Below are 25,592 nucleotides of genomic sequence, written 5' to 3'. Positions count from 1 at the left end.
AATTGATCACATACAGATGCCAGGTTTTTGACGCTTTTGTTGCTCTTTGTGTTAGTTTGGGCAGTGCCCCTAACAGGGACAACCCATTTTTTGCTTTAGCCCTTGGTTTATTTATTTTCACCTACATGGTTGCACTTCCCACTCTTTTGCAGATGGCGGGGTCTCTTTGCACTTGCCTGCTGGAGGCTGCCGATGCCTGGAAGCTGTGTGCCAGCTCACTGTTGTCTTTCCTGCTTCCTGACCTGGGGGGAGGGGGAAGAAAGAGGATCCAGAGGTTGGGAGCCAACCTGCTGCCAGTGTTGGAGGCGTACCAGCTCGACTATGAAATGAAATGAAAATCGCTTGTCACGAGTAGGCTTCAATGAAGTTACTGTGAAAAGCCCCTAGTCGCCACATTCCGGCGCCTGTCCGGGGAGGCTGGTACGGGAATCGAACCGTGCTGCTGGCCTGCTTTAAAAGCCAGCGATTTAGCCGAGTGAGCTAAACCAGCCCCAGTTTAGCCCCAAGCAGCCCTATGCTGCTTGGCGGTGACATTGGAGGAATGGTTTGGCAGAATTGCTGCCTGGAGGTCGTAGGCTTGATTGCGGCCGCTCCTTTGTTTCAGCGGCCTGGATCGAGGGAAGAGCAAATGGACTGTGACCAGCACAGTGCAGTGGACAGGGTGCCCTACGGTGTCTTTTGCATTGGTGGGACTTCCCAGATGGGACTTTGCCACTGGGACTGCAGGAGGGGAAAAGTAAGGCAGCTTCGCCCGAAGACCAACCTGAGGTGGGTATTGTGGGCCTGATCTTGCAGACTGCTGCTGTCTGATTTGTACTTGGATTTTTCATGGTGTTGATGTGGTTTTGTTTCTTGCAACGATCTTTTGTGGCACAATGGTGCTTGACTGTCTGGCATGGCGCCATTTGTTTACATTGGTGATCAGTGGTTCATGTGGTGTAGGTGGTTTGGATTTATCCATTTTGTAAATGCTTATAGGCTGTTTAATAACAAAATATGAGAAACAGAGTTAAAAGTTTTGAGTCGGTATGGCTCTTCCACAGACCTGAAATGTCAACTCCGATTTCTCTTTCTGCAGAAGCTGACAGGTCTGCTAACTATCCCCAGCATTTTCTGTTCTTTATTGCAGCATCCTCACAAGTCTTATTGAATTCTTTGAGGAGGTGACCAATCATGTGGACGAAGTAAAGCAGTGGATGTAGTGTACATGGATTTCAGTAAGGCATTTGATAAGGTTCCCTTATGGTAGGCTTATGCAGAAAGTAAGGAGGCATGGGATAGTGTGAAATTTGGCTCGTTGGATAACGAACTGGCTAACCGATAGAAGTCAGAGAGTGGTGGTGGATGGCAAATATTCAGCCTGAAGCCCAGTTACCAGTGGCTTACCGCAGGGATCAGTTCTGGGTCCTCTGCTGTTTGTGATTTTCATGACTTGGATGAGGGAGTTAAAGGGTGGGTCAGTAAATTTGCAGACGATATGAAGATTGATGGAGTTGTGGATAGTGAAGAGGGCTATTGTCGGCTGCAAATAGACATAGATAGGATGCAGAGCTGGGCTGAGAAGTGGCAGATGGAGTTTAACCGTGAAAAGTCTGAGGTCCATTTTGGAAGGACAAATATGAATGCAGAATACAGGGTTAATGGTAGGGTTCTTGGCAATGTGGAGGAGCAGAGAGATCTTGGGGTCTATTTCATAGATCAAGTGGAAAGAGCCGTGTAGAAGGCCTATGGTGTGCTAGCGTTCATTAGCAGAGGGATTGAATTTAAGAGCCGTGAGGTGATGATGCAGCTGTACAAAACCTTGGTAAGGCCACATTTGGAGTAGTGTGTGCAGTTCTGGTCGCCTCGTTTTAGGAAGGATGTGGAAGCTTCGGAAAAGGTGCAAAGGAGATTTATCAGGATGTTGCCTGGAATGGAAAGTAGGTTGTAGCCACCTGGGGTGACCACTGCCCAAACACAAAATTGCAAGGAATGCAGGGAAAATTGGACAGGTCGTAAAAAGCAAGCGGCTTGCAGAGTGCTTGTATATTTGGACTGCTGCAGAAACTAGTTTGGCTGTTGCTGAAACCAGACAACACTGTGAAAAGAAAGTTAGCATATTAATGAGGCGATACCGGGCGATCCCCAGGCATAAAAGACACAAGTTAGCACTAACTGATATTCAATGGACTTTCCGGCGCCAAAGAAGCCCAAAACAATGAGTCCCAAGAACCGCCCCAGTGATCGAGATACTGTCCCGTTATTGGTGAATTCGAATCAATCGATTGGGAAGAGAACCAATCGATTACAAGAGTATAGAGGGTCCGCCCAGGTGGGCACAAGACCCTGAGAGGAGTATAAAGCAGAGACCCCGACCCCAGCTCGCTCTCTCTGTCAGCCTCTCCTTGACCAGCTAGCCTTCCCAGCAGATCACCGTTGCAGCAGAAGAACCTTGTGCAGGAGAGGTCCAAGCAGAAGCCGCCAGCAAGTAAGTCACAACGCATGCTACGGGAATAGACACTCCTGACCCCTTTAGACCATAACCACTGGAAGCCTGCGGACCCTGGACAAAGCTAGAAGCCGTTGTTCCCTGATCCGGCAGTCCCCTTATCCAGATAAGGATGAGAGGCGACTTGATAGAGGTTTATAAGATGATCAGGGGAATAGATAGAGTAGACAGTCAGAGACTTTTTCCCCGGGTGGAACAAACCATTACAAGGGGACATAAATTTAAGGTGAATGGTGGGAGATATAGGGGGGATGTCAGAGGTAGGTTCTATACCCAGAGAGTAGTGGGGGCATGGAATGCACTGCCTGTGGATGTAGTTGAGTCAGAAACATTAGGGACCTTCAAGCGGCTATTGGATACGTACATGGATTACGGTAGAATGATGGAGTGTAGATTAATTTGTTCTTAATCTAGGACAAAAGTTCGGCACAACATTGTGGGCCGAAGGGCCTGTTCTGTGCTGTATTTTTTTATTGGTTCTGTGTCCTGATCAAGTGAATATAATTCTATTGCTAACTGGGCCAAAGGTTTTCCAGAATGAGTGAAATTGCTCGTTTTACCACATGGTGGCAGTACGCTGGCACAGTAATTAGCACTGCTGCCTCACAGCGCCAGGGACACGGGTTCAATTCCAGCCTTGGATCACTGTCTGTGTGGAGTTTGCACTTTCTCCCCGTCTGTGTGGGTTTCCACCGGGTACTCGTTTCCTCCCACAGTCCAAAAGATGTGTGGGTTAAGTGGAATGGCCATGCTAAATTGCACCTTGGTGTCCAACGGTGGTGGGGTTACAGGGATAAGGCGGGGGAGTCGGCCTAGGTAGACTCCATCTGCACTGTAAGGATTCTATGATAATGCATTGTGCTGCACTGTAAAGTTCAGACTATAATTAAGTTAATAAATATACCTTTAGTTTTCTTACATTGTGATTTCAAATTTGTAATCTATTGTCAGGGATGAGACAGCTATCTCCTATGACGAGAGATCAAATAGAATTGGTCAATGAGTTTAGAAGAATGAGGTGATCACATTGAAACATTAAATTCAAGGGACTGGCTAGCTCGTGAGTCTATAACTAGGGGTTAGCACTGCTGCCTCATGGCACTGAGGACCCGGGTTTGATCCCGGCCCTGGGTCACTGTCCGTGTGGAGTTTGCACATTTTTCCCATGTCTGCGTGGGTCTCACCCCCACAACCCAAAGATGTGCAGGGTAGGTGGATTGGCCATGCTAAATTGGGGGAAAAAATTATTGGATACTCTAAATTTATATTAAAAAAAGCTAAGGGTATAATCTTAGGATGAGGGTCATTGGTATAGGACTGAGATAGGGAAACTTCTTCAGTCAAAAACTTGTGAATCTTTGGAATTCTTTAACCTCGAGAGTTGTGGATATTGAGTTGTTGAGTGTATTAAGACGTAGATTGATGGGGTTTTGGGAATCAATGAAAATGGGAGATTGGGCAGGAAATTGGAGTTGATGTAGAAGATTAGCCATGATCCTGTTGAATGGCGCAGCAGGTTTGAGGGGCCCATGGTCGAACCCCTACTCCCTGTTTCTTGTGTTCTGATGTTAGCGACTTGCCAAACCTGATACTTATTCTTTTATATGTTGTGACAGTTGCATCTGAATAAAAATAATTGGTGAAAGCCGCTTTCAGTCACCGTTTCCCAATCCAGCTGTTCTGATTTAAAGCGGTGTGGGGAGCAGTGAAGGGTTGGGAGAGAGCGAGTGATCAAACTGTAAAATTGGTTTAATTGTTCAATTTGAGCGAAGCCGAACTGCACCATCCAAGGAACCAAACGAAACTGGCCTGCCTCAGAAAACAGACAGGTGCTGCTCCATTTCACAAAACATTTTACATACAATAAACATTAAACAGTAGCAGCCCTGCCCGAACCGCTGGATAGAGGGAGGAGAATCTGCAGGTGAGTGGTGGTGGTGGTGGTGGGGGGGGGGGGGGGGGGGGGGGGGGGGGAGGGGGGGGGGGGGGGGGGGGGGGGGGACCAGTCTCAGGGCAGGGCTGTGTGCCAGGTCTCGAGTTTTCGATGAATTCTAGCTCCAGTCTGTGTTAATGGCGAGCTGTACCCCAGGAGGGAGAATGGAGGCTTTCGGTAGAGATCAGAGAGAATGTGGTATTTCACCGCTTGCTTCGAGACTTGCTGGCCTTTCCCTGGTTCAATTTACTCTTCTGCCCTGTCTTCTTCTTCTTGGTTTTCTTTCCCTCCGCTGGCTTTGTCATGACCCCAGCAAAGCCCTTGGCTAGTGGGGCTTTCTTCTCTGCTCGGGCCTTAGTGGCTGTGCCCCAGGGACTCCTCGTTCTGGTCTTTACTGCTGTGTCCTTCTTCATAGAGTGGCTGACTCTCAGCTTGCGGCCTTTTAGCTCCGAGTTATTCAGCTCCAGGGCCAGGGTTACAGCATCTGTACTCTGCAACCAAAAATAATACCATTGATGATAACATCTTAAAAACCATGTTTCTGGCATCTGCACTGCTCTAATATTGGAGTCTTTCTGTGCCTTCCACCACCCAGACTGTGGATGGATTCAAAATGTTTCCCAACACTGCTACAAGCAACATGACCAGTGAGGAAAGACAATAATTTATATTTTACAGCATCTTAAAATAGCAAAGTGCCCATGGAAACACCATCATAAAAAGTCTGGACAGTCAGCCATCATGGAAATTTTAGCTTGGTCAAAGAATCAAGTTTTAAAATAGTATATTAAAGGAGAGTCAGATGAAGAGACTGTTTAGAGAGGGAATTCCAGGGGTTAGGGCCTTGGCAGCTAAAGGGCGCAGTCATCAATGGAGGCCAGAAGAAATTGGGGAATTCGCATGAGGCTAGAATTAGAGGAGTGCACATAGCCTGGAGGAGGTTAGAGAGAAAGAGGGAGGTTGGTAGGGGCTGGAGGAGGTTACAGAGTGAGGGAGGGCTGTAGGAGGTTACTGAGAGAAGTTGTAGGGGCTGGAGGAGGTTACAGAGAGGGAGGGTTGTAGGGGCTGGAGGAGGTTACAGCGAGAGAGGGAGGGTTGTAGGGGCTGGAGGAGGTTTGAGAGAGGGAGGGTTGTTGGGGCTGGAGGAGGTTATAGAGAGGGGGAGGGTTGTAGGGGCTGGAGGAGGTTGCAGAGAGAGGGATGGTTGTAGGGGCTGGAGGAGGTTACAGAGAGGGAGGGTTGTAGGGGCTGGAGGAGGTTACAGAGAGAGGGAGGGTTGTAGGGGCTGGAGGAGGCTACAGAGAGAGAGGGAGGGTTGTTGGGGCTGGAGGAGGTTACAGAGGGGGAGGGTTGTAGGGGCTGAAGGAGACTACGGAGGGGGGGGTGTAGGGGCTGAGATAGGGAGAGTGGTAAGGCTGGTGGCTAGAGAGGGAGGTTATAGGACTTAGGAGGTTGCAGTGAGGTGTAGGATGATGGGCCTGGGGGATGTTACAGAGAGAGGGAGGGTTGTAGGGACTGGAGGGGGTTACAGAGAGGGAGTGTAGTTTGGGGCTGGAGGAAGTTACACAGAGAGAGGATGGGTGGTCGGGTGAAAGAGATTATAGGGGTAGGAAGGGTTGAGGTATAGAGAAGGAGGAGGTTACAGAGGCATGGTTGTAGGATCTGGAGGAAATTAGAGAGAGGGGGAGGGTTATAGGGCTGGAGATTACAGAGAGAAAGGGAGGGTTAGGAGATTACAAAGAGAGGGGGTTTTTGGTTTTGAGGAGGATACAGGGAGGGACGGTTGTAGGGCTGGAAGAAGTTACAGAGAAAGGGAGAGTGACAGGGCTGGAGGGTAAGTGAGAGGGACCATGGTAGAGGCTGGTGGAGGGTACAGAGTGAGGGAGGATGGTAGGGGCTGGAGGAGGTTACAGAGAGAGGGAGGGTGGTAGGGCTGGAGGAGGTTAGAGAGAGGAAGGGTGGTAGGGCTGGAGGAGGTTAGAGAGAGAGGCAGGATGGTAGGGCTGGAGGAGTTGAGAGAGAGGGTGGGTAGCTGAGACTGGAGGAGGGTGGAAGAGGTCATTGACAGATGTAAAGAAAGAACAAACGTTTTGAAATGGAGGTGTTTCAATTCCACAGCAGCACCACGGAAACAAGAACCAGGAGTTGCTCAATAAATGACTGACCTGATATATCCCATTTTACCCATCACCTGCCCCTCCCCAAAAAAACCTGTCTGGTGGTCTCCCCTGCAGCCCACCCACCAAGTCCCTGTCTGGCTGCTCAGCTGAAGGTAAAGATTGTTTGAAGAGCAGAGGGAAAGGTAAAGGAAAAAAAAAAGAGGGGGAATGGAATGAGCAGGAAAATAGAAGTAAATTACCAGTTCTTTCAGAGACCCAGCATTGGTGCAATGGGCTGAATGGTCTTTTTGTAACAGATATCTAAACCTTGGGACTGCAATGTATTAGGTTTATATGTCTCGGCTTGGCTGGATCCATCACCTCACCTGAAAGAGCACATATCCAAAACCTTTCCCCATTCCCGATACCCGGTCTCTCACAATCCGCACGGACTCTATTTCACCGCATTCGCAGAAGTGATCTCGCACCTCGTCCTCGCCGATCTCTACAGCCAAACACAGATAAGGCGGTAAATGGGCCGCTCAACCAATGACAGAAGTCCGAGAAAGTCCAGGATAACGCTGGAGAATGAGGCACAATAACTGATAAAACCCATCACCAATTACAGAAAGATTAACCTTACCATATGACAAGTTGCCCAAAAAGATGGATCTTCGATGGTCATGCTGCAGAATAGAAAGATTTTTTAAAAATGACTCGCTCTAACCACTAGCCAGCAAAAGTATAAATTAACTCACTATAAAACTCTGATTGGTAACTCACAATGCTTGACCCACTGGCTAGGTCCACCCTGATATGAAAGCCAGTTTGTATTTCATATCCATTCCTTCAAAGAGAACAGAATTGATTTAGTCTTTGAAAGCAAAAAAAAAATATTGGGAAAGATGCAGACAACCATTCGAAATAACTGATTAACGACAGAACACTGGTCGCATGCAAGCCAAGAAATGCACAGCACTGGTTACGTCTAAACTAATAAACACAGGTCACATTTCTTTTATTCTTAAATCTGAAAACATCCAAAAACTACATTTTGAGAGTCTCGTCAACCCTTCGCACGCAAATCTACCTGCCGATTTTTGTGGGTGAACATGTTAAAAAGAAACTACAGGGGCAGCACGGTGGCCTAGTGGTTAGCACAACCGCCTCACGGCGCTGAGGTCCCAGGTTCGATCCCGGCTCTGGGTCACTGTCCGTGTGGAGTTTGCACATTCTCCCCGTGTCTGCGTGGGTTTCGCCCCCACAACCCAAAAATGTGCAGAGTAGGTGGATTGGCCATGCTAAATTGCCCCTTGATTGGAAAAAATAATTGGGTAATCTAAATTTAAAGAAAAAAAAAAAAAAAAGAAACTACAGTATTACAAGTATGTTATTTATTGTGGTACATCTTTTCAAACCATTTTATTTACTTTAGACAAGAGCTAGCTTCGGCTATTGTAATCTACATGCGGTATCCGAAAACCAAAATGCCATCAGCGAGGGTTTGGGATAAAGGGTAAACAACCTATAGTTAAAACTAATCTTAATCACGGAGTAGTGGTTATACAGGAGTTCCACTAGGGCAGCGCGGTGGCGCACCCCTGGGGCAGTATTGTGGCGCACCCCTGGGGCAGTATTGTGGCGCACCCCTGGGGCAGTATTGTGGCGCACCCCTGGGGCAGCGCGGCGGCGCACCCCTGGGGCAGTGTTAGTGTCACAAGTAAAGTTACATTAATACCACAATGAAGCTACTGTGAAAATTCCCTAGTCGCCACATTCCGGCGCCTGTTCAGGTACATTGAGGGAGAATTCAGAATGTCCAATTCATCTAACAAGCACGTATTTTCGTGACTTGTGGGAGGAATCCGGAGCATCCGGAGGGAACCCACGCAGGCATGGGGAGAACATGCAGACTCCGCACAGACGATGACCCAAGCTGGAATTGAACCAGGGTCCCTTGTGCTGTGAAGCAACAGTGCTAACCACTGTGCTACAGTGCCGCCCATTCAGTTAATTGGGAAAACGAATTGGGTACTCTAAATTTAAACAAAATCAAATCAAAAATAAAGGAGTGCCCCTGCTGCACAGTAAAATTCAGTCTACAATGGTTCTATAATGTGAGGCTGCCCTGTGAATATTTCTACATTCTGCAGAGCAGCTGACTGTCATGCAAGGCTCTGCACAGTGCAGAATGTGTAACATTTAACTGGGTTGTGCCACACTGATTTAATCTAAAACACTTGCTCCTGCTTATCAGATGTTGCTAAGACAGAACAATGAAAGCTGCCGAACAATCTTGTACCTGGTCAAGGCTCTGACTGCATCACTGTCCTGTTCAAACACTATGTAAGCATTCATATTGTTCCTCTTGGGGTGAATCTTCTTCCTGAGGTCAGCAACGGGAAGAGTCAGGTTAGAGAGAAAACATTTCAGTAAGAAATTGGTTGCCAATTTGTACTTTCAAACAGGCGAGCTGGAAAAAGGTGATGGGAACATTTAAAAAATAAACCAAATGTAGAAACGTGCAGATATAAGGGCTATGTCCTGTATTAAAGTCATGATGTAGAGATGCCGGCGTTGGACTGGGGTGGGCACAGTACGATGTCTTACAACACCAGGTTAAAGTCCAACAGGTTTATTTGGAATCACTAGCTTTCGGAACGTAGTTCTTTCATGCTCTGAAAGGTAGGGATTCCAAATAAACCCGTTGCAAGACTTCTTACTGTATTGAAGTCACTTACAGAAGCCAACACAGTGGCAAACACTGCTGCCTCACAGCACGCAAGGACGCAGGTGACTGTGTGGAGTCTGCATGTTCTCCCCATGTTTGCATGGGTTTCCTCCCACAGCCCAAACGTGTGCAGGCAAGTGTATCGGCTATGCTAAATTACCCCTCAGTGTCCAGGGATGTACATGTTAGGTGGGGTTATGGGCCTGGGTAGGGTACTCCTTCAGAGGGTCGGTGATGGGCAGAATAGCCTCATTCTGCACTGTAGGGATTCTATTCTACGAAAATACAGCAAAGATTTTCACAGCAGAGTTTGAAGAACACATACCCAGGGAGACCACTGGAGGGCAGAATTATTTGCAGTTAATTGAAGACCATATGATATGTTTAAAGGGTTTACACAGTATTAACAGCTCAGAAATAGACCATTCAGCTTAACTACCCCATGCCAGGGTTTAGGCTCTGCACAAGCCTCCTCCAACCCTACTCCATCGAACCCTATCAAAGGTAAAACACATAAACCCAGGGATCTGCCGCAGTAAGGGAATTTCAAACAAAGTCTCAATGGTCATAGTCTGCTCAGGCTTGGTGTCTGAGGGCAGCATGCTTTGTGCCAGTGGTCTGAATAGAGTGGGAAGGTCGCAGGTTCAGTCCCTGGCCTGTATTGAGTAACAGACATGCTCAGTCTTTGGAGAGAGGGAGGAGGAAACCAACCAGGGGTTCAGTTCCTAGAAACTGGCTTCTGCTGAAAGCTGTATATATGCGCATGCCTTCGTGGATCTACATGTGTTCTGTGCAAATGCTTTTTTGGCAGATGTGTTTGGAGCTCAGCCCAAGAGCAGAAATAGAATTATCTGTGTCAGCTCCATGCTCAACTGGGTATAATGGTGAAATGGCTGCTAAGCACCATCTAATTACACCACAGCAAGCAAGTGCGTATTGTGACAGGGCAGGGGTGCGATGAAATAGTGCTGTTAAGCACCCCAATGCTGCAGGGCTCACACCATACCATGGGCAGTCAGCAGGCGAGCAAGCAGGGTTACTTACTGGATTGTGGCCAATCTCCTGGACATGTTGGGCTCCACACGCGCCTTTGGTCCGAGGAACAAGAGAAATATAATCAGATTAATCATCTCACTTTCTCATACAATAAAGTTTCAAAATGAAGAGGTGAACAGTGTAACCACAGCCCCATTTTCAGCACAGCTCCTCCTCGTGCCCCACACTGTAAACCTGCCTTCAAGCTGCAGTGTCGCTATTCCAGATTTCTGGTAACTGGATCTCAGATGTGCTGCCTTTAAACCTTTCCTCCATATAGTAATGGTGTATTTAAATCACAGGGGTAGGAAGGAAGGGAGGATTGAAAATGGGTGTGTGGGTGAAGTCAGACGGGAGGCAGCTGTGCTCGAGTTATACAAAGCTTTTGTGAGACCCCATTTGGAAAACTACGTTTTCAGGTAGCACAATATGACCAGAATAATACTGGGACGAAAAAGATTAAATTATGACAATAGATTGACTGCTATTCAATTATTTTTAAAAACAATTTTTAAATAAATAATTTAAAGTACCTAATTCATTTTTTCCAATTAAGAGGCACCAATTCTGGGCACCTCACTTTGGGAATGATGTGAAAACATTGGAGAGGGTGCAGAATAGATTCATGAGAATGGTTTGAGGAACTTTTGTTATATGTGTGGATCGGAGAAGCTGGGACTGTTCACCCTGGAGTGGAGATTTGATAAAGGTGTCCAAAGCATGGACAGGTTAGGTGGGGAGAAACTTCCTAGTGGTGGAAGGTTCGAGAGCCAGAGTACACCGATTTAAGGTGATTGTTAAAAGAACCAACGACGACATGAGGAAAACATTGTTACACAGCGACTAGTTAGGATCTGGAATGCACTGCCTGACAGTGTGGTGGAGGCTTTCAAAAGAAAATTTGATAATTACCTGAAATGATTTGTCGGCTACGGGGAAAGGCCAGGAGAATGGGACTAGCTGAATTGCTCTTACATAGAGCCAGTACAGACATGATAGGCTGAATGGACTCCAGCCATGGTTGTAATCATTCTATAATTCACATTCTGCAAAGATGAACCAACAGATTGATTGCTCCCCCTTCCACAAACACTCAAACCCTCCACCACCGATGAACAGTGGCAGCCATGTGTGCCATCAACAGGATGTACTGCAGGAACTCACCTGCCTTAGACAGCACCTTCCAAATCCATGACCACTACCATCCAGAAGGACAAGAACAGCAGATACCTGGGAACCCCATCACCTGGAGGTTCCCCTCCAAGTCACTCACCACCCTGACTAGGAAATATATCGCTGCTCCTTCCCTGTTTATGGGGCAACATCCTGGAACTCCCTCCCTAACTGCACAGTAGGTGCAGCGGTTCAAGGAAGGCAACTAGGGATGGGCAATAAATTCTGGCTTAACCAGCGAAGCCCACATCTCGTAAATTAATTTTTAAAAAAGATGTCTACTTGGATTCCAAAAAGCATTTAATAAGGTGCCATATAACAAAAGGTTAATTCACAAGAGAGTTGGGAGTAATATATTAATATCGCTGGAGGATTGGTTAAGTGTCAGGAAGCAGAGGACAGGGATAATTTCAAAATGGCTGGCTGTAACTAGAGGAATGTCACAAGGATCAGTGCTGGGCCTCAGATATTTACAGTCTATATTAATGACTTAGACCAAGAGGGACTTACATATAACAGAAAAATACAGCACAGAACAGGCCCTTCGGCCCATGATGTTGTGCCGAACTTTTGTCCTAGATTAAGACCAAATTAATCTACAACCCATCATTCTACCGTAATCCATGTACCTATCCAATAGCCGCTTGAAGGGCTTATCCAAATTTGCAGACACTACAAAGCTAAGTGGGGCAGTAAGATGTGAGAAGAACACAGAAAAATGTGAGAAGAAAGGAATATAGACAGGTTATGTGAGTCTGCAATGAGGTGGCAGATGGAGCATAATGTGGGGAATCATGACGTCATTCACTTTGTTAGTACGAACAGAAAACTAGAATTTTTCTAATTTTTTTTTTTTAAAAGGTGAAAAGCTTTAAATGCTGATATTCAGAGAGATTCAAGTAATCTTGTATAAAGAACACAGAGTTAGCATGAAGGTGCAGCACAAAATTAGGAAAACAAATGACATTTTAGCAATCTTCACACGGGAATTAGAGTGCAAGGATTAGGAAGTCTTGTTCCAATTGTACAGTGCTTTAATGAGACCACGGCTGGCCTAGTCTATGCTGTTTTGGTCTCCGTATCTAAGCAAAGATATACTTACCTTGGTAGGCAATGCAGGGAAGGTTCACTAGATTGGTTCCTGACATGAGGGGCAGTCCTATGATGAGAGTCTGAGTAAATTGGGTCTATAATCCCTAGAATTAGAGGAATGAGAGGGGACCTAATTGAAACACTGAGGATTCGGAAGGGGCTCACTAGGGTACATACTGAGATTGTTTCCCCTGGCTGGGGAATCCAGAGTCCACAGTCTCAGAATAAGGGGCTGATCGTGGTGGATTAAGACGAGGAGAAATTTCTTCACTCAGAGGGTTGTGATTCTTTGGAATTCTCTTCCTCAAAGGTTTGTGGATGCTCTATTGCGGAGTACATTTAAGAAGGAGATAAGTAGATTTTTAAAATCCCTTTTTATCTCAAAGGATATGGGAAGGGGGCAGGAAAGTGAAATTGAGGCAGATGATCAGGCCATTGTAACAAAAGTTAGAGCAGATTTGAGGGGCCGAATGGTTTACTCCTGCTCTTATATATGTTGAGATCCATTGGGCGCTTAAAATATTACAAGGTTTTAATATGGCAGACAGAGGGAAATTAATTCCTTTCATGGGGTGCCCAGAACTACCTTAAAATCAGAGCAATTTTCTTTTTCAGCTTTGTAGCCCTCTCAACCCACTATTTTTAGAAGCATGCAAAGTCAGCTGAAAAGACATTTCACTGTTTGGGAAACCAGGGCACCACGAACCAGGCTTGGTTTCCATTGAGTGAGACTCTGCACTGGGAGCATCTTGCTAGTTCAGGAGCTGAAGCACAGTCAAACACCGGACAGCGAAACCGCACCCTGCTGTAAACAGCAACAAAGAAAGCTAAGCACCCTGCAGGGCGAAATCCTCACCCGGCTAAAACCAGCTTCATTTCCGTAAGCAATCATGGGTAACAAATTTCTTTTTAAAAAGTTGCCTTACCACCGATCGGAATCGTACAGACTCAATTGGCCCAAACTCTTTAAACATGGCTGTGACCATCTGTTTAAAAAGGCACAAAAAGGACTATATATTAGCCAAGTGATATGCTCAAGAACAGTAGGACAACATTCTCAGATACAGCTTTGCATCATATTACTGCAATTAAGAGTATCCAATTTAACAAAAAGGCATGATTAATGCTTATCAATTTGCTGTCTTCCAGCCTGGTATTCAAAAGAACTTCATACAACATCTTTCATGAGTTTCCAATGCGCTTTACAGCCAATGGGCGTAGAGCCATTGTAAGATAGGATACACATCAGTCAATTTGTGTGCAGCAAGCAATGTGCTAATAAGCAGATATCCCTAGGGATGTTGGCGAAGGCAGCACAGTGGTTAGCATTGCCGCCTCACAGCACTTGAGACCTGGGTTCAATTCCGGCCTCGGCTAACTGTGTAGAGTTTGCACTTTCTCCCCGTGTCTGCGTGCGTTTCTTCCGGGTGCTCCGGTTTCCTCCCACAGTCCAAAGATGTGCATGTTAGGTAGATTGGCCATGCTAAATTTCCCCTTGGTGTCCAAAGATGCATTGGTTAGGTGGGGTTATGGAGTTACAGGGATAGGGCGGGATGAGTGGGCCGAGGTATTAGCTCTTTCGAAGGGCCGAATGGTCTCCTTCTGCACTGTAGGGATTCTATGGGTGAATATTGGTCAGGACTCCGCGATGATGGAGCTCTTTTTTAAAAATATTTTTTATTCTCCTTCTTTTTCACATTTTCTCCCAAATGTACACTCAACAATAAACAATAATCAGTAACTACTGTAATGTCAATCCCCATATCAATAACAACGATCCCATCCTCCCACCAAACCTCAGACATTGGCCCGCATGTTCACACAAACAAATGACAGGACGGCATGTGGCGCAGTGGTTAGCACTGGTACTGTGATGCTGAGGACCCGGATTCGAATCCTGGCCTTGGGTCACTGATCGTGTGGAGTTTGCACATTCTCCCCATGTCGGTGTGGGTTTCACCCCCACAACCCAAAACGTGTGCAGGTTAAGTGGACTGGCCATGCTAAATTGCCCCTTAATTGAAAAAAATAATTGGGTATTCTAAATTTAACAAAAAAGATAACAAAAAAACATAAACAAATGACAAAAAGGAATCAGGAATCACCTATAGTCACTATTAACACATACAGTCCCCACCCACCAACCCTCTAATATTCGATGTGATCCAATTCTTGAAAGTGCATAATGAATAACGCCCATAAATTGTAGAACCCCTCCATCCTTCCCCTCAGTTCAAATTTGGCCTTTTCAAGCGTTAAAAAACCCAGCAGGTCCCCCCGCCATGCCAGGGCACAGGATGGAGAGGTTGATCTCCACCCTAACAGGCTCCGCCTTCAACGAGTCGAAGGCTACAACATCTGCCTCCGCACCCGTTTTCAACCCCGGCTGGTCCGACACCCTGGATATGGCCTCCCGAAGGCCCGGGTCCAGTTTCACGTGCACTATTTTAGAGATTACCCTAAACAACTCCTTCCAGTAATCCTCCAGCTTTGGACAGGACCAAAACAAATGAACGTGGAGTGCGGGGCCTCCTCCGCAACATTCGCACACATCTTCTACCCCCTCAAAGAGCCGGCTCATCCTCACCCTTGGAAGGTGCGCTCTATACACCACCTTCAGCTGTGTCAGCCCTAACTTCGCACACGAGGTGGAGACATTCACCCTCCTGAGCACCTCACACCAGAACCCCTCCTCCATACCCTCTCCCAACTCTTCCTCCCACTTTGCCTTGATCCTTTCTTGCGACGGCTTCTCATCCTCCAAAATAGCCCCGTAAACCACCGATAATACCCCCTTCTCCAGTACCCCTGTCGTCAGCACCTCCTCCAGCAATGTGGAAGTCGGCTCTACAGGGAAGCTCTGTATCTCCTTTCTGGCAAAGTCCCGAACCTGCATGTATCTAAATATTTACCCCTGCTCCAGCCCATACTTCGCTCCCAGCTCCTTCAATCCCGCAAAACGACCCCTAAGAAATAAATCTTTTAGCATCCTAATTCCTTTCTCCTCCCATCTCTGAAAATTTCCATCCCATTTCCCTGGCTTAAATCTATGGTTCCCCCGAATCGGCATTTCCCTTGACCCTGCCCCCAATCCGAAGTGCTGTCGAAACTGCCTCCAAATTCTCAATTAAGCTATTACTACCGGACTCCCTGAGTATCTCCCTGGGAGCGGCACTGTCGCTAGTGCCTTCAATCCCGACCCCCTACCCAAACTCTCCTCCATTCTGACCCATTGGGAGTCAACCCCTCTGACCCAGCTCCGCACCTTCTCCACATTCGCTGCCCAGTAATAATACATCAGGTTCGGGAGACCCAAACCCCCTCCCTGCTTTCCTCTCTGTAGTAACTCCTTTTTAATTCTGGCCACCTTCCCTCATATGAACGAGGTAGTCATCCCATCAATCTCTCTAAAAAAATCAGGCAACCTGCACCCCCAGGTATCTAAAGTGAGTCCCTGCCTTACGGAATGGCAGCCCCCCCCCTCCCGAGACACCACGAAATATTCACTCGTCTAGATTTAATTTGTACCCTGAGAAAGACCCAAACACCCGAAGTAGCTCCAGTATTCCTCCTATTGACACACTTTGTTCCGACACGTATAATAACAAGTCATCGGCATACAAGGACACCCTATCTCTATCCCCCCCCCGCACTATCCCTTTCCATACCCCCCAAACCTCTTAATGCGATGGCCAATGGCTCAATTGCGAGTGCAAACAGCAGGGGGGACATAGGACATCCCTGTCTAGTCCCAAGGTGGAGAGGAAAGTATTCTGAGCTGATGTTATTTGTGCGGACACTTGCCCTCGGCTCCTTATATAATAGCTTTACCCAGTTCACAAATCTGGGTCCAATCCCAAACCACTCTAGAACTACCATCAAGTACCCCCATTCTGGGGCAGCATGGTGGCACAGTGGTTAGCATTGTTGCCTGGCACTGAGGACCCGGGTTCGAATCCCGGCCCTGGGTCACTGTCCGTGTGGAGTTTGCACATTCTCCCCGTGTCTGCGTGGGTTTCACCCCCACAACCCAAAGATGTGGTTAGGTGAATTGGCCATGCTAAATTGCCCCTTAATTGGAAAAAATAATTGGGTACTCTAAATTTAAAAAAAAAGTACCCCCATTCTACCCAGTCAAAGGCTTTCTCGGCGTTCAATGCCACAACCACCTGTTTCCTTCCCCCTCTGCCGGTGCCATAACCATATTCAATACCCTCCTAATGTTCAAAAACAGCTGCCTCTCTCTCAAAAACCCGGTCTGATATTCACCTATCTCCTTCGGAAGGCACACCTCCAGCCGACCCGCCAGTACCCTCGCCTATACTTTTGCGTCCATATTCAAAAGTGATAGGGGCCTATACGACCCACACTCCGTCGGATTCCTTATCTTTTTTTAGCAACAGGGAAATCGATGCCTGCCCCAAGGTTTGTGGTAACACCCCCTTCCCTAGCGCCTCCTCAAACATCCCCACCATCAGCGGTAACAACATATTTTTGAATTTTTAATAATATTCCACCGGAAACCCATCCGGCCCTGCCACCTTCTCCGACTGCATCCTCCCAATCACATCTTTTATCTCCTGCTCTATTATCGTCCCCTCTAATGTAGCCCTGTCCCACTCCCTAACCTCAGGTACTCCAGCCCATCTAGAAATTCCTGCATCTCCCGGCCTCCTCCAGGTGGCTCGGACCTGTACAACCTCTCTTACAATTCGTCAAAGACCTTGTTAATCAGATCCGGAGCCACCACCAACTTCACTGCCCTGTCCCGCACCTGGGAAATGGCCCTTGCCGCAGCCTCCCTACGGAGCTGACCCGCCAACATCCGCCTTGATGATGGAGTTTTAACCACATCAATCAATCTTTATGAATGAATCTACAATAGGCCTGGTGATATGAGGTGAGGAAAAACTTTGGGGACTGGAGATTCAGAGTCAGATTCCTCCTTGACCCTGACCACTTATTATATCAAATGACTCAAACAGTGCACCAAAATATTGTCTGAAAGTTACTTCCATGGGTGAAGATGAGCGACCATTGATTGCTCCATGGTGCAAGATTATGTATGAAATGGTTAACAAATGATGGGCTGAAATGGTTTTTAACATTCGGTCCTGCGATTGTGATGGGGGAGGGAGTGAGGTGGGAGGCCATCACATTTTCTGCCTCTGTCTAATCCTGTGGTTGCTGTTAGTGGGCAGTGGGGAAGCCTGCTCCCCTGCCAATTACAATGAAAACAAGCTCCAATCACATTAAATAGCAGCAGCTCTCCAAGTGTTGGCACTAAAGATATGGCGGAATTGGCGGAAACGGGATTATCTGAAATAAAAACAAGTGCTGGAAAGAGCAAGCCTGGCATCATCTGTGCAGAAAGAAACAGTTAATGTTTTGAGTTGAATATGCCCGTGCACGGCTCATATTGGACTTGAAATAGTAACTGTTTCTCTCTGTCTGCAGGTACAGCTAGACGTGCTGAGATTTTCCAGCACCTAGTTTTTAATCTCAAAATGTTGGACTGTATTGTCCACCTCCACTCTCTTGCTCCAACATTGGTGGGCAAACCTTCAGCTACCAAAGCACAAGATCTGGAATTCCCTCCCGAGGACTCTCTCTCCTTGTTAAAAGCACTTCTTCCAAACTGAACTTACCTCTTTCACAAAGCCTTGGGTCATCTGTCCCAATACATCCTGACCTGGCTGCTTCTGTCCAATGATGCTGCTGTGAAGCACCTTGAGATCATAGAATTTACAGTGCTGAAGGAGGCCATTCAGCCCATCGAGTCTACATCGGCCCTGGGAAACAGCACCCTACTTAAGTCCACCCCATCTCCGTAACCCAGTAACCTCACCTAACTTTTTAGACACCGAGGGACAATTTATCATGGCCAGTCCACCTAACCTGCACATCTCTGGACTGTGGGAGGAAACCCACACTCAGACACGGGAAGAGCGTGCAGACTCTGCACAGACAGTCACCCGAGGCCGGAAATGAACCCGGACCCTGGAGTCACATGTGAGGCAGCAGTGCTAACCACTGTGCTACCGTGCAGCCCATGGTGCTGTATAGATGGAAGCTGTTGTACTCTCAGGATTATTTAAGTGTAACTGCTCATGTCTGGGGGTATCTATCACCTGCTTACTGCACTCTGATGGCAGATTTCCGATGAACAGGGTTCTCCTGTTCTTTACTCTCTCCAGTGCGTGATTGGCAGCATTTCCTTTTGGCACAGCTGCAGCACACGGCAATTTGCCTTGCGTCGCTTCCTCACTCCGTTTCGGATTCCTGCGTCGCTTTCCTTCACCCTCCTCGTCTGCTGCTCTCAAGGCATCCTCTCTGCAAGCAACACAGCGAAAGGGTAGCTCAGCATGAATCCAGACTTTACTGTGGGCTCAGAGTTCCAAACCCCTCTCCCCACAATACCGACCTCCCCATGCACATACCCCTACCCCCCTTTACACACAACTATAAATCACTGCCCCACTCCATTCTCGTTTACCTCGGCTGCCCCTTTTATCTGGGTTGACTATGGAGATGGGCAATTAGCCCTCCAGCCAGTGGCAGGGCTCTCGCTACCCAATCTCATATAAGAACATAAGAACTAGGAGCAGGAGTAGGCCATCTGGCCCCTCGAGCCTGCTCCGCCATTCAATGAGATCATGGCTGATCTTTTGTGGACTCAGCTCCACTTTCCGGCCCGAACACCATAACCCTTAATCCCTTTATTCTTCAAAAAACTATCTATCTTTACCTTAAAAACATGTAATGAAGGAGCCTCAACTGCTTCACTGGGCAAGGAATTCCATAGATTCACAACCCTCTGGGTGAAGAAGTTCCTCCTAAACTCAGTCCTAAATCTACTTCCCCTTATTTTGAGGCTATGTCCCCTAGTTCTGCTGTCACCCGCCAGTGGAAACAACCTGGCCGCATCTATCCTGTCTATTCCCTTCATAATTTTAAATGTTTCTAGAAGATCCCCCCATATCCTTCTAAATTCCAATGAGTACAGTCCCAGTCTACTCAACCTCACCTCATAATCCAACCCCTTCAGCTCTGGGATTAACCTAGTGAATCTCCTCTGCACGCCCTCCAGCGCCAGTACGTCCTTTCTCAAGTAAGGAGACCAAAACTGAACACAATACTCCAGGTGTGGCCTCACTAACACCTTATACAATTGCAACATAACCTCCCTAGTCTTAAACTCCATCCCTCTAGCAATGAAGGACAAAATTCCATTTGCCTTCTTAATCACCTGTTGCACTTGTAAACCAACCTTCTGTGACTCATGCACTAGCACACCCAAGTCTCTCTGAACAGCGGCATGCTTTAATATTTTATCGTTTAAATAATAATCCCGTTTGCTGTTATTCCTACCAAAATGGATAACCTCACATTTGTCAACATTTTATTCCATCTGCCAGACCCTAGCCCATTCACTTAACCTATCCAAATCCCTCTGCAGACTTCCAGTATCCTCTGCACTTTTCGCTTTACCACTCATCTTAGTCTCATCTGCAAACTTGGACACATTGCCCTTGGTCCCCAACTCCAAATCATCTATGTAAATTGTGAACAATTGTGGGCCCAACACAGATCCCTGAGGGACACCACTAGCTACTGATTGCCAACCAGAGAAACGCCCATTAATCTCAACTCTTTGCTTTCTATTAATTAACCAATCCTCTATCCATGCTACTACTTTACCCTTAATGCCATGCATCTTTATCTTATGCAGCAACCTTTTGTGTGGCACCTTGTCAAAGGCTTTCTGGAAATCCAGATATACCACATCCATCGGCTCCCCGTTATCTACTGCACTGGTAATGTCCTCAAAAAATTCCACTAAATTAGTTAGGCATGACCTGCCCTTTACAAACCCATGCTGCGTCTGCCCAATGGGACAATTTCTATCCAGATGCCTCGCAATTTCTTCCTTGATGATAGATTCCAGCATCTTCCCTACTACCAAAGTTAAGCTCACTGGCCTATAATTTCCTGCTTTCTGCCTACCTCCTTTTTTAAACAGTGGAGTCACGTTTGCTAATTTCCAATCTACCGGGACCACCCCAGAGTCTAGTGAATTTCGGTAAATTATCACTAGTGCATCTGCAATTTCCCTAGCCATCTCTTTTAGCACTCTGGGATGCATTCCATCAGGGCCAGGAGACTTGTCTACCTTTAGCCCCATTAGCTTGCCCATCACTACCTCCTTAGTGATAACAATCCTCTCAAGGTCCTCACCTGTCATAGCCTCATTTCTATCAGTCGCTGGCATGTTATTTGTGTCTTCCACTGTGAAGACCGACCCAAAAAACCTGTTCAGTTCCTCAGCCATTTCTTCATTTCCCATTATTAAAACTCCCTTCTCATCCTCTAAAGGACCAATATTTACCTTAGCCACTCTTTTTTGTTTTATATATTTGTAAAAACTTTTACTGTCTGTTTTTATATTCTGAGCAAGTTTACTCTCATACTCTACCTTACTCTTCTTTATAGCTTTTTTTAGTAGCTTTCTGTTGCCCCCTAAAGATTTCCCAGTCCTCTAATCTCCCAGCAACCTTTGCCACTTTATATGCTTTTTCCTTCAATTTGATACTCTCCCTTATTTCCTTAGATATCCACGGTCGATTTTCTCTCTTTCTACCGTCCTTCCTATCACCTATCAACCAGTTCCTCAGCCTGTTCTACAGGCAGACCCAAACCGGACTCCAGCTGAACATTACACCCACGTGCAGTCTCACAGGAGTGTAATACAAACACACATCTGGGTGTCATTTTAAAATAGGCGAAAACAGAAATACTCTCTTTAGCGGTGAAGTTGCTGAATAAACTAACTGTACTAAAAAATCAATTGTTAAATACATCAAAATTATAAGATAGGAAAGTAATTCAGCCCCAATACAAGTTCTACCATTTTAACTGGAGGAGTGTACTCTCATCCCATTTCACGGCCCTCACTGCCAATTCCTGCTGTAATCTTTCTTTCCATTTATCCAATTTCCTTTAATATGATTGTGCACTTTCTTCTTCAATAGTTCCTTCTGGTAAAAAAATTCCTCAGTCTACTAAAATCCCTGCCTGCTGCATGAAAACATTATTTCCAATGCCGCCCTTTTGTTCAGCTTCTGTGTACTCCCTTGTAGCAAACTCACCAACAATGAAAAACAATTTACTCTCTCTACTTGCCTTTTCATAATTTTAAGAATCCCCATTAGATTCCAGCCCCCTCTCTAACAACTTCATCAGGGTAGAGGATCCTTTAACCCAATTACACTATGTTTGTTAATTGAAAAAAAAATTAGAGAATCCAATTCATTTTTTCCAATTAAGGGGCAATTTAGCGTGGCCAATCCACCTAGCGTGCACATCTTTTGGGTTGTAGGGGCAAAACCCACGCAATCACGGGGAGAATGTGCAAACTCCACACGGACAGTGACCCAGAGCCGGTATCGAGCCTGGGACCTCGGCGCCGTGAGGCAACCATGCTAACCACTTGGCCACCATGCTGCCTTCCACTATGTTTATTAATGGCCGCCTCATAATTATGCCCCAAGATCTGGTGTCATCCAAAAATGGAAATATCTCCCCTATCCTGAGCACAAGAGGCAGCCAGCAGCAGCATAGAATGAGGAACCCACTAAGCCCAACGCTACCACCCTGGCAACGAGGTGGGAGACTAACTTAGTGTACTGCCCATCTGCAATGGAAACAACAAATCATGACCCCCCCACTCCCCCAAGAAGCAGGGCAGATGATTTCTAAAAATCCCTGTAAAGGGATAAAGATCAGTAAAATTATTAGGTAAGAAAGCATATGAAGAATCATTTGCCATTATTCACTTTGGTGGAAGAATAGGAAAAACAGATTACTTTTTAAATAGCGAGAACTTTTTAACTAGTGTTCAGAAGGACTTTAGCACTCTTGTAAATAAAACACAGAGTTAATATGCAGGTACAGCAAATAATTAGGAAAACAAATAGTATGCCGGTCTTTCTTGCAAACGTAATGGAGTATAAAAGTCAGTGACTGCACATGCGAGACCATACCTGGGACTAATATGCAATTTTAATCCCCATACCTAAAGACGGGCATACTTGTCTTAGAGGCGGTACAACAGACATTAAATTGATTGGTTCCTGGGATGATGCGGTTTAGAAGAATCAGATGGTTACCTCATTGAGATGTACAAGGTTCTGAGAAGGTTTGACAGGGTAGACGGTGATAGTTGGAGAATCTAGAACTAGCACAGTCTCAGGATAAAGGAATGGCCATTAGACCGAAAGGAGAAGAAATTCTTCATTTAGACGATTGTAGATTCAATTGTGAATGTTCAGTTGTTGAGTATATTCAAGGCTGAGGCTGATATAACGTTTGGCCTCCGAGGTCATCAAGAGATATGGAGATTGAGCGGGAAAGTGTTGATATTGAGGATCACGGGCAGCACGGTGGCCTAGTGGTTAGCACAACCGCCTCACGGCGCTGAGGTCCCAGGTTCGATCCCGGCTCTGGGTCACTGTCCGTGTGCAGTTTGCACATTCTCCCCGTGTCTGCGTGGGTTTCGCCCCCACAACCCAAAAATGTGCAGAGTAGGTGGATTGGCCACGCTAAATTGCCCCTTAATTGGAAAAAATAATTGGGTAATCTAAATTTATAAAAAATTAAAAAAAGATATTGAGGATCAGCCAAGATCGGATTGAATGACGGGTGTCTTACGATTCATCCCTGCTCCTATGTTTTACATTAAGAGATGGATGACCAATCATGTATCTGTACCATCACTATTTCCACCGTTGCAATATCACCCTACTCTACCCCTGTCTCAGCTCAACAGTTAATGAAACTCAAATCCATGTCTTTGTTACTTCTAGTTCTGACTGATTAATACATTCCTCCAACATTCTACCATCCGTAAAGTTCTCATCCAAAACTCTTCTGTCCAGATCCTCTGTCAAACATTGCTTTAGAACGACCATGCAATGCCTCAGGGCATTTTATTACATTAAAGACATTCTTAAGAATATACAAATTGCTGTTGTGTTTGTAAAACCAAATAGCTGAACTGGGTAATCCTCCTCCCTACCATGCAACACTCACCGTTGGGCCAGTTTCCTTTCGGCTGCTGTGAGTTGTTTATCATGGACAGGCTTCCTTTTCTCCAGCTTCTGTTGCTTGCCCTTATTCGTCACATCAGACTCATCTTCCTCAAGCTTCCTCTTCTTGCAGCTGACCTAAGGGGTAACAATCCCGAGTCAACCATATCAGGTTACAATTGGCAGTATTCAATGGAATTAATGTAAAACCAGAAAGTACCTTGGACGAGCTTTTATTGCTGACCTAGGTATTGGCCAGTGAGCATTAAAGAATATGTGTGGAAGTTTAGGATGAGAGTTACTTTCTGCATTTGGACCAGCAGGTTTTGAACTGGGTGAAATTTTAATCTTGGGTGTCCCTGAGAGTGGGAGCTTACCTTGTTCGTTGGAACGGGAGTGAAGACTGGCTGAGTAGCAGAGGATGGGGTGGTGAAGAGAGTCGCTAGTGGAGTTAACTTGCAGTGTCCTGCTTGCTTCCAGAATAGACTGTTGGCCACCTGGCCGACCACATAGCTCCCTGTTTCTCCACTCATTCCCTTACTGTAGAAATGGGAGAGAGATAAAAATCAGATAAACCAGTGACTCAAGCAATTAAAAAGCATCACAGATGTAGCCTTTTAGCCGACTCTGAAAGAGATACACAATTAGCCCCATTCCCTTGCTCTTTGTTTTCCTTTTAGTATTAATCCCATTCACTCTCTTTAAAGTTATGACTGAATCTGCTTCATCGTCCTTTCAGGAGGTACATTCCAGATCACAACACCTCCCTGTGTACAGAAATTCTCATCTGCTCTTGTGGCCAATGATCTTAAATCTGTGTCCTTCGTTTGCCAACTGCTCCTGTCACTGGGAAACGGTTTCTCTATCAAAATGTGGAGCACCTGGACAAAACTGCCTATTAACTCTAAAGCTGGGTAAGGCAGCACGGTGGCACAGTGGTTAGCACTGCTGCCTCTTGGCTGTATGGACCCGGGTTTGATCCTGTCCCTGGGTTACTGTCCGTGTGAAGTTTGCATATGCTCCCCGTGTCAGCATGGGTCTCACCCCCGCAACATGTGAATAGGTGGATTGGCCACGCTAAATTGCCCCTTAATTGGGGAAAAAAAGAATTGGGTACTCTAAATGTATTTTTTTTAAAAACTCTAATGCAGGGGTTTGACACTATGACAAAGCCCACTGCAGCACAAGCTGAAATAGAAAACACATGAATAACAAGTACTCAAATAAAAGGTCTTAGTACTGTTGCTTCACAGCTCCAGGGTCCCAGGTTCGATTTTCAGCTTGGGTCACTGGCTGTGCGGAGTCTGCACGTTCGCCCCGTGACTGCGTGGGTTTCCTCCGGGTGCTCCGGTTTCCTCCCACAAGTCCCGAAAGACGCGCTGTTAGGTGAATTGGACATTCTGAATTCTCCCTCTGTGTCCCGAACATGTGGCAACTAGGGGATTTTCACAATAACTTAATTGCGGTGTTAATGTAAGCCTACTTGTGGCAATAATAAAGATTATTATTATTACTTGGCTTGAATGTGGGACAAGCTGTCACAGGCAGTGCTGAAGGGACACGAGGATGAACAGATAATGTTAGAAGGGGGAGGAGGCTGCTGCGGAGCAGAAAGACTAGCATGGACCAGCAGGGCCGAATGGCCTATTACTGACTGCCTCTTATCTCCTGCCCCGGGTTTACACACTCCCCCTCACCTTTCTTTTCTCTCTTTCTTCCCCATTGCTCCTGCAGCCGCCTCCACCACCGGAAGTCCGCTGCTCGGTCCCCTTCCTCCGGCCGCCCGAGCCCGACTGTGGGTTCCGGGCCCGCCGGAAGTGGACGGCGCAGTGTCACCGGTTCCGCGGTCCGGCAGAGACAGTGTCGACTGTCGCTTCCCCCGCCGGCCGGAACTGAAAGGACCTCGGGTTAGAATCCAAGAGCCGGCACCTCTGACCGTGCGGGGCGCCCGTAG

At 46.5% G+C, this 25,592-nt stretch overlaps 1 protein-coding gene across 1 annotated transcript; it reads right to left on the bottom strand.

The window, feature by feature from the left end:
• Positions 1-4,219: 4,219 nt before the first annotated feature.
• rbm34 (RNA binding motif protein 34) lies at positions 4,220-25,454 on the bottom strand. Its single transcript, XM_038800567.1, has 12 exons — positions 25,336-25,454; positions 24,016-24,178; positions 23,643-23,776; positions 18,683-18,884; positions 13,478-13,537; positions 10,296-10,339; positions 8,823-8,906; positions 7,304-7,367; positions 7,164-7,206; positions 6,907-7,025; positions 4,479-4,912; positions 4,220-4,425 (listed from the first exon to the last, which is right to left on the bottom strand). Exons 1-11 carry the CDS (start codon positions 25,359-25,361, stop codon positions 4,625-4,627), a joined length of 1,227 nt encoding a protein of 408 aa, XP_038656495.1. The 5' UTR covers positions 25,362-25,454; the 3' UTR covers positions 4,220-4,425; positions 4,479-4,624.
• Between the last annotated feature and the right edge of the window lie 138 nt (positions 25,455-25,592).

Source organism: Scyliorhinus canicula, chromosome 6 (genome assembly GCF_902713615.1).
Source record: "Scyliorhinus canicula chromosome 6, sScyCan1.1, whole genome shotgun sequence".
NCBI classification, from domain to species: Eukaryota; Metazoa; Chordata; class Chondrichthyes; order Carcharhiniformes; family Scyliorhinidae; genus Scyliorhinus; species Scyliorhinus canicula.
Note: the sequence above shows the minus strand (reverse complement) of the source record. Positions and strands in the feature narration are given on the sequence as shown.

Coding starts and splice junctions, on each gene's coding strand:
- rbm34 (XM_038800567.1), bottom strand. CDS start 25,361: ATGGGGAAGAAAGAGAGAAAAGAAAG. Junction 13,538..18,682: donor CATCAGAGTGCAGTAAGCAG/GTGATAGATACC, acceptor CTTTTTAAACAG/ATGGTCACAGCCATGTTTAA. Junction 10,340..13,477: donor CTGTACGATTCCGATCGGTG/GTAAGGCAACTT, acceptor CTCGGACCAAAG/GCGCGTGTGGAGCCCAACAT.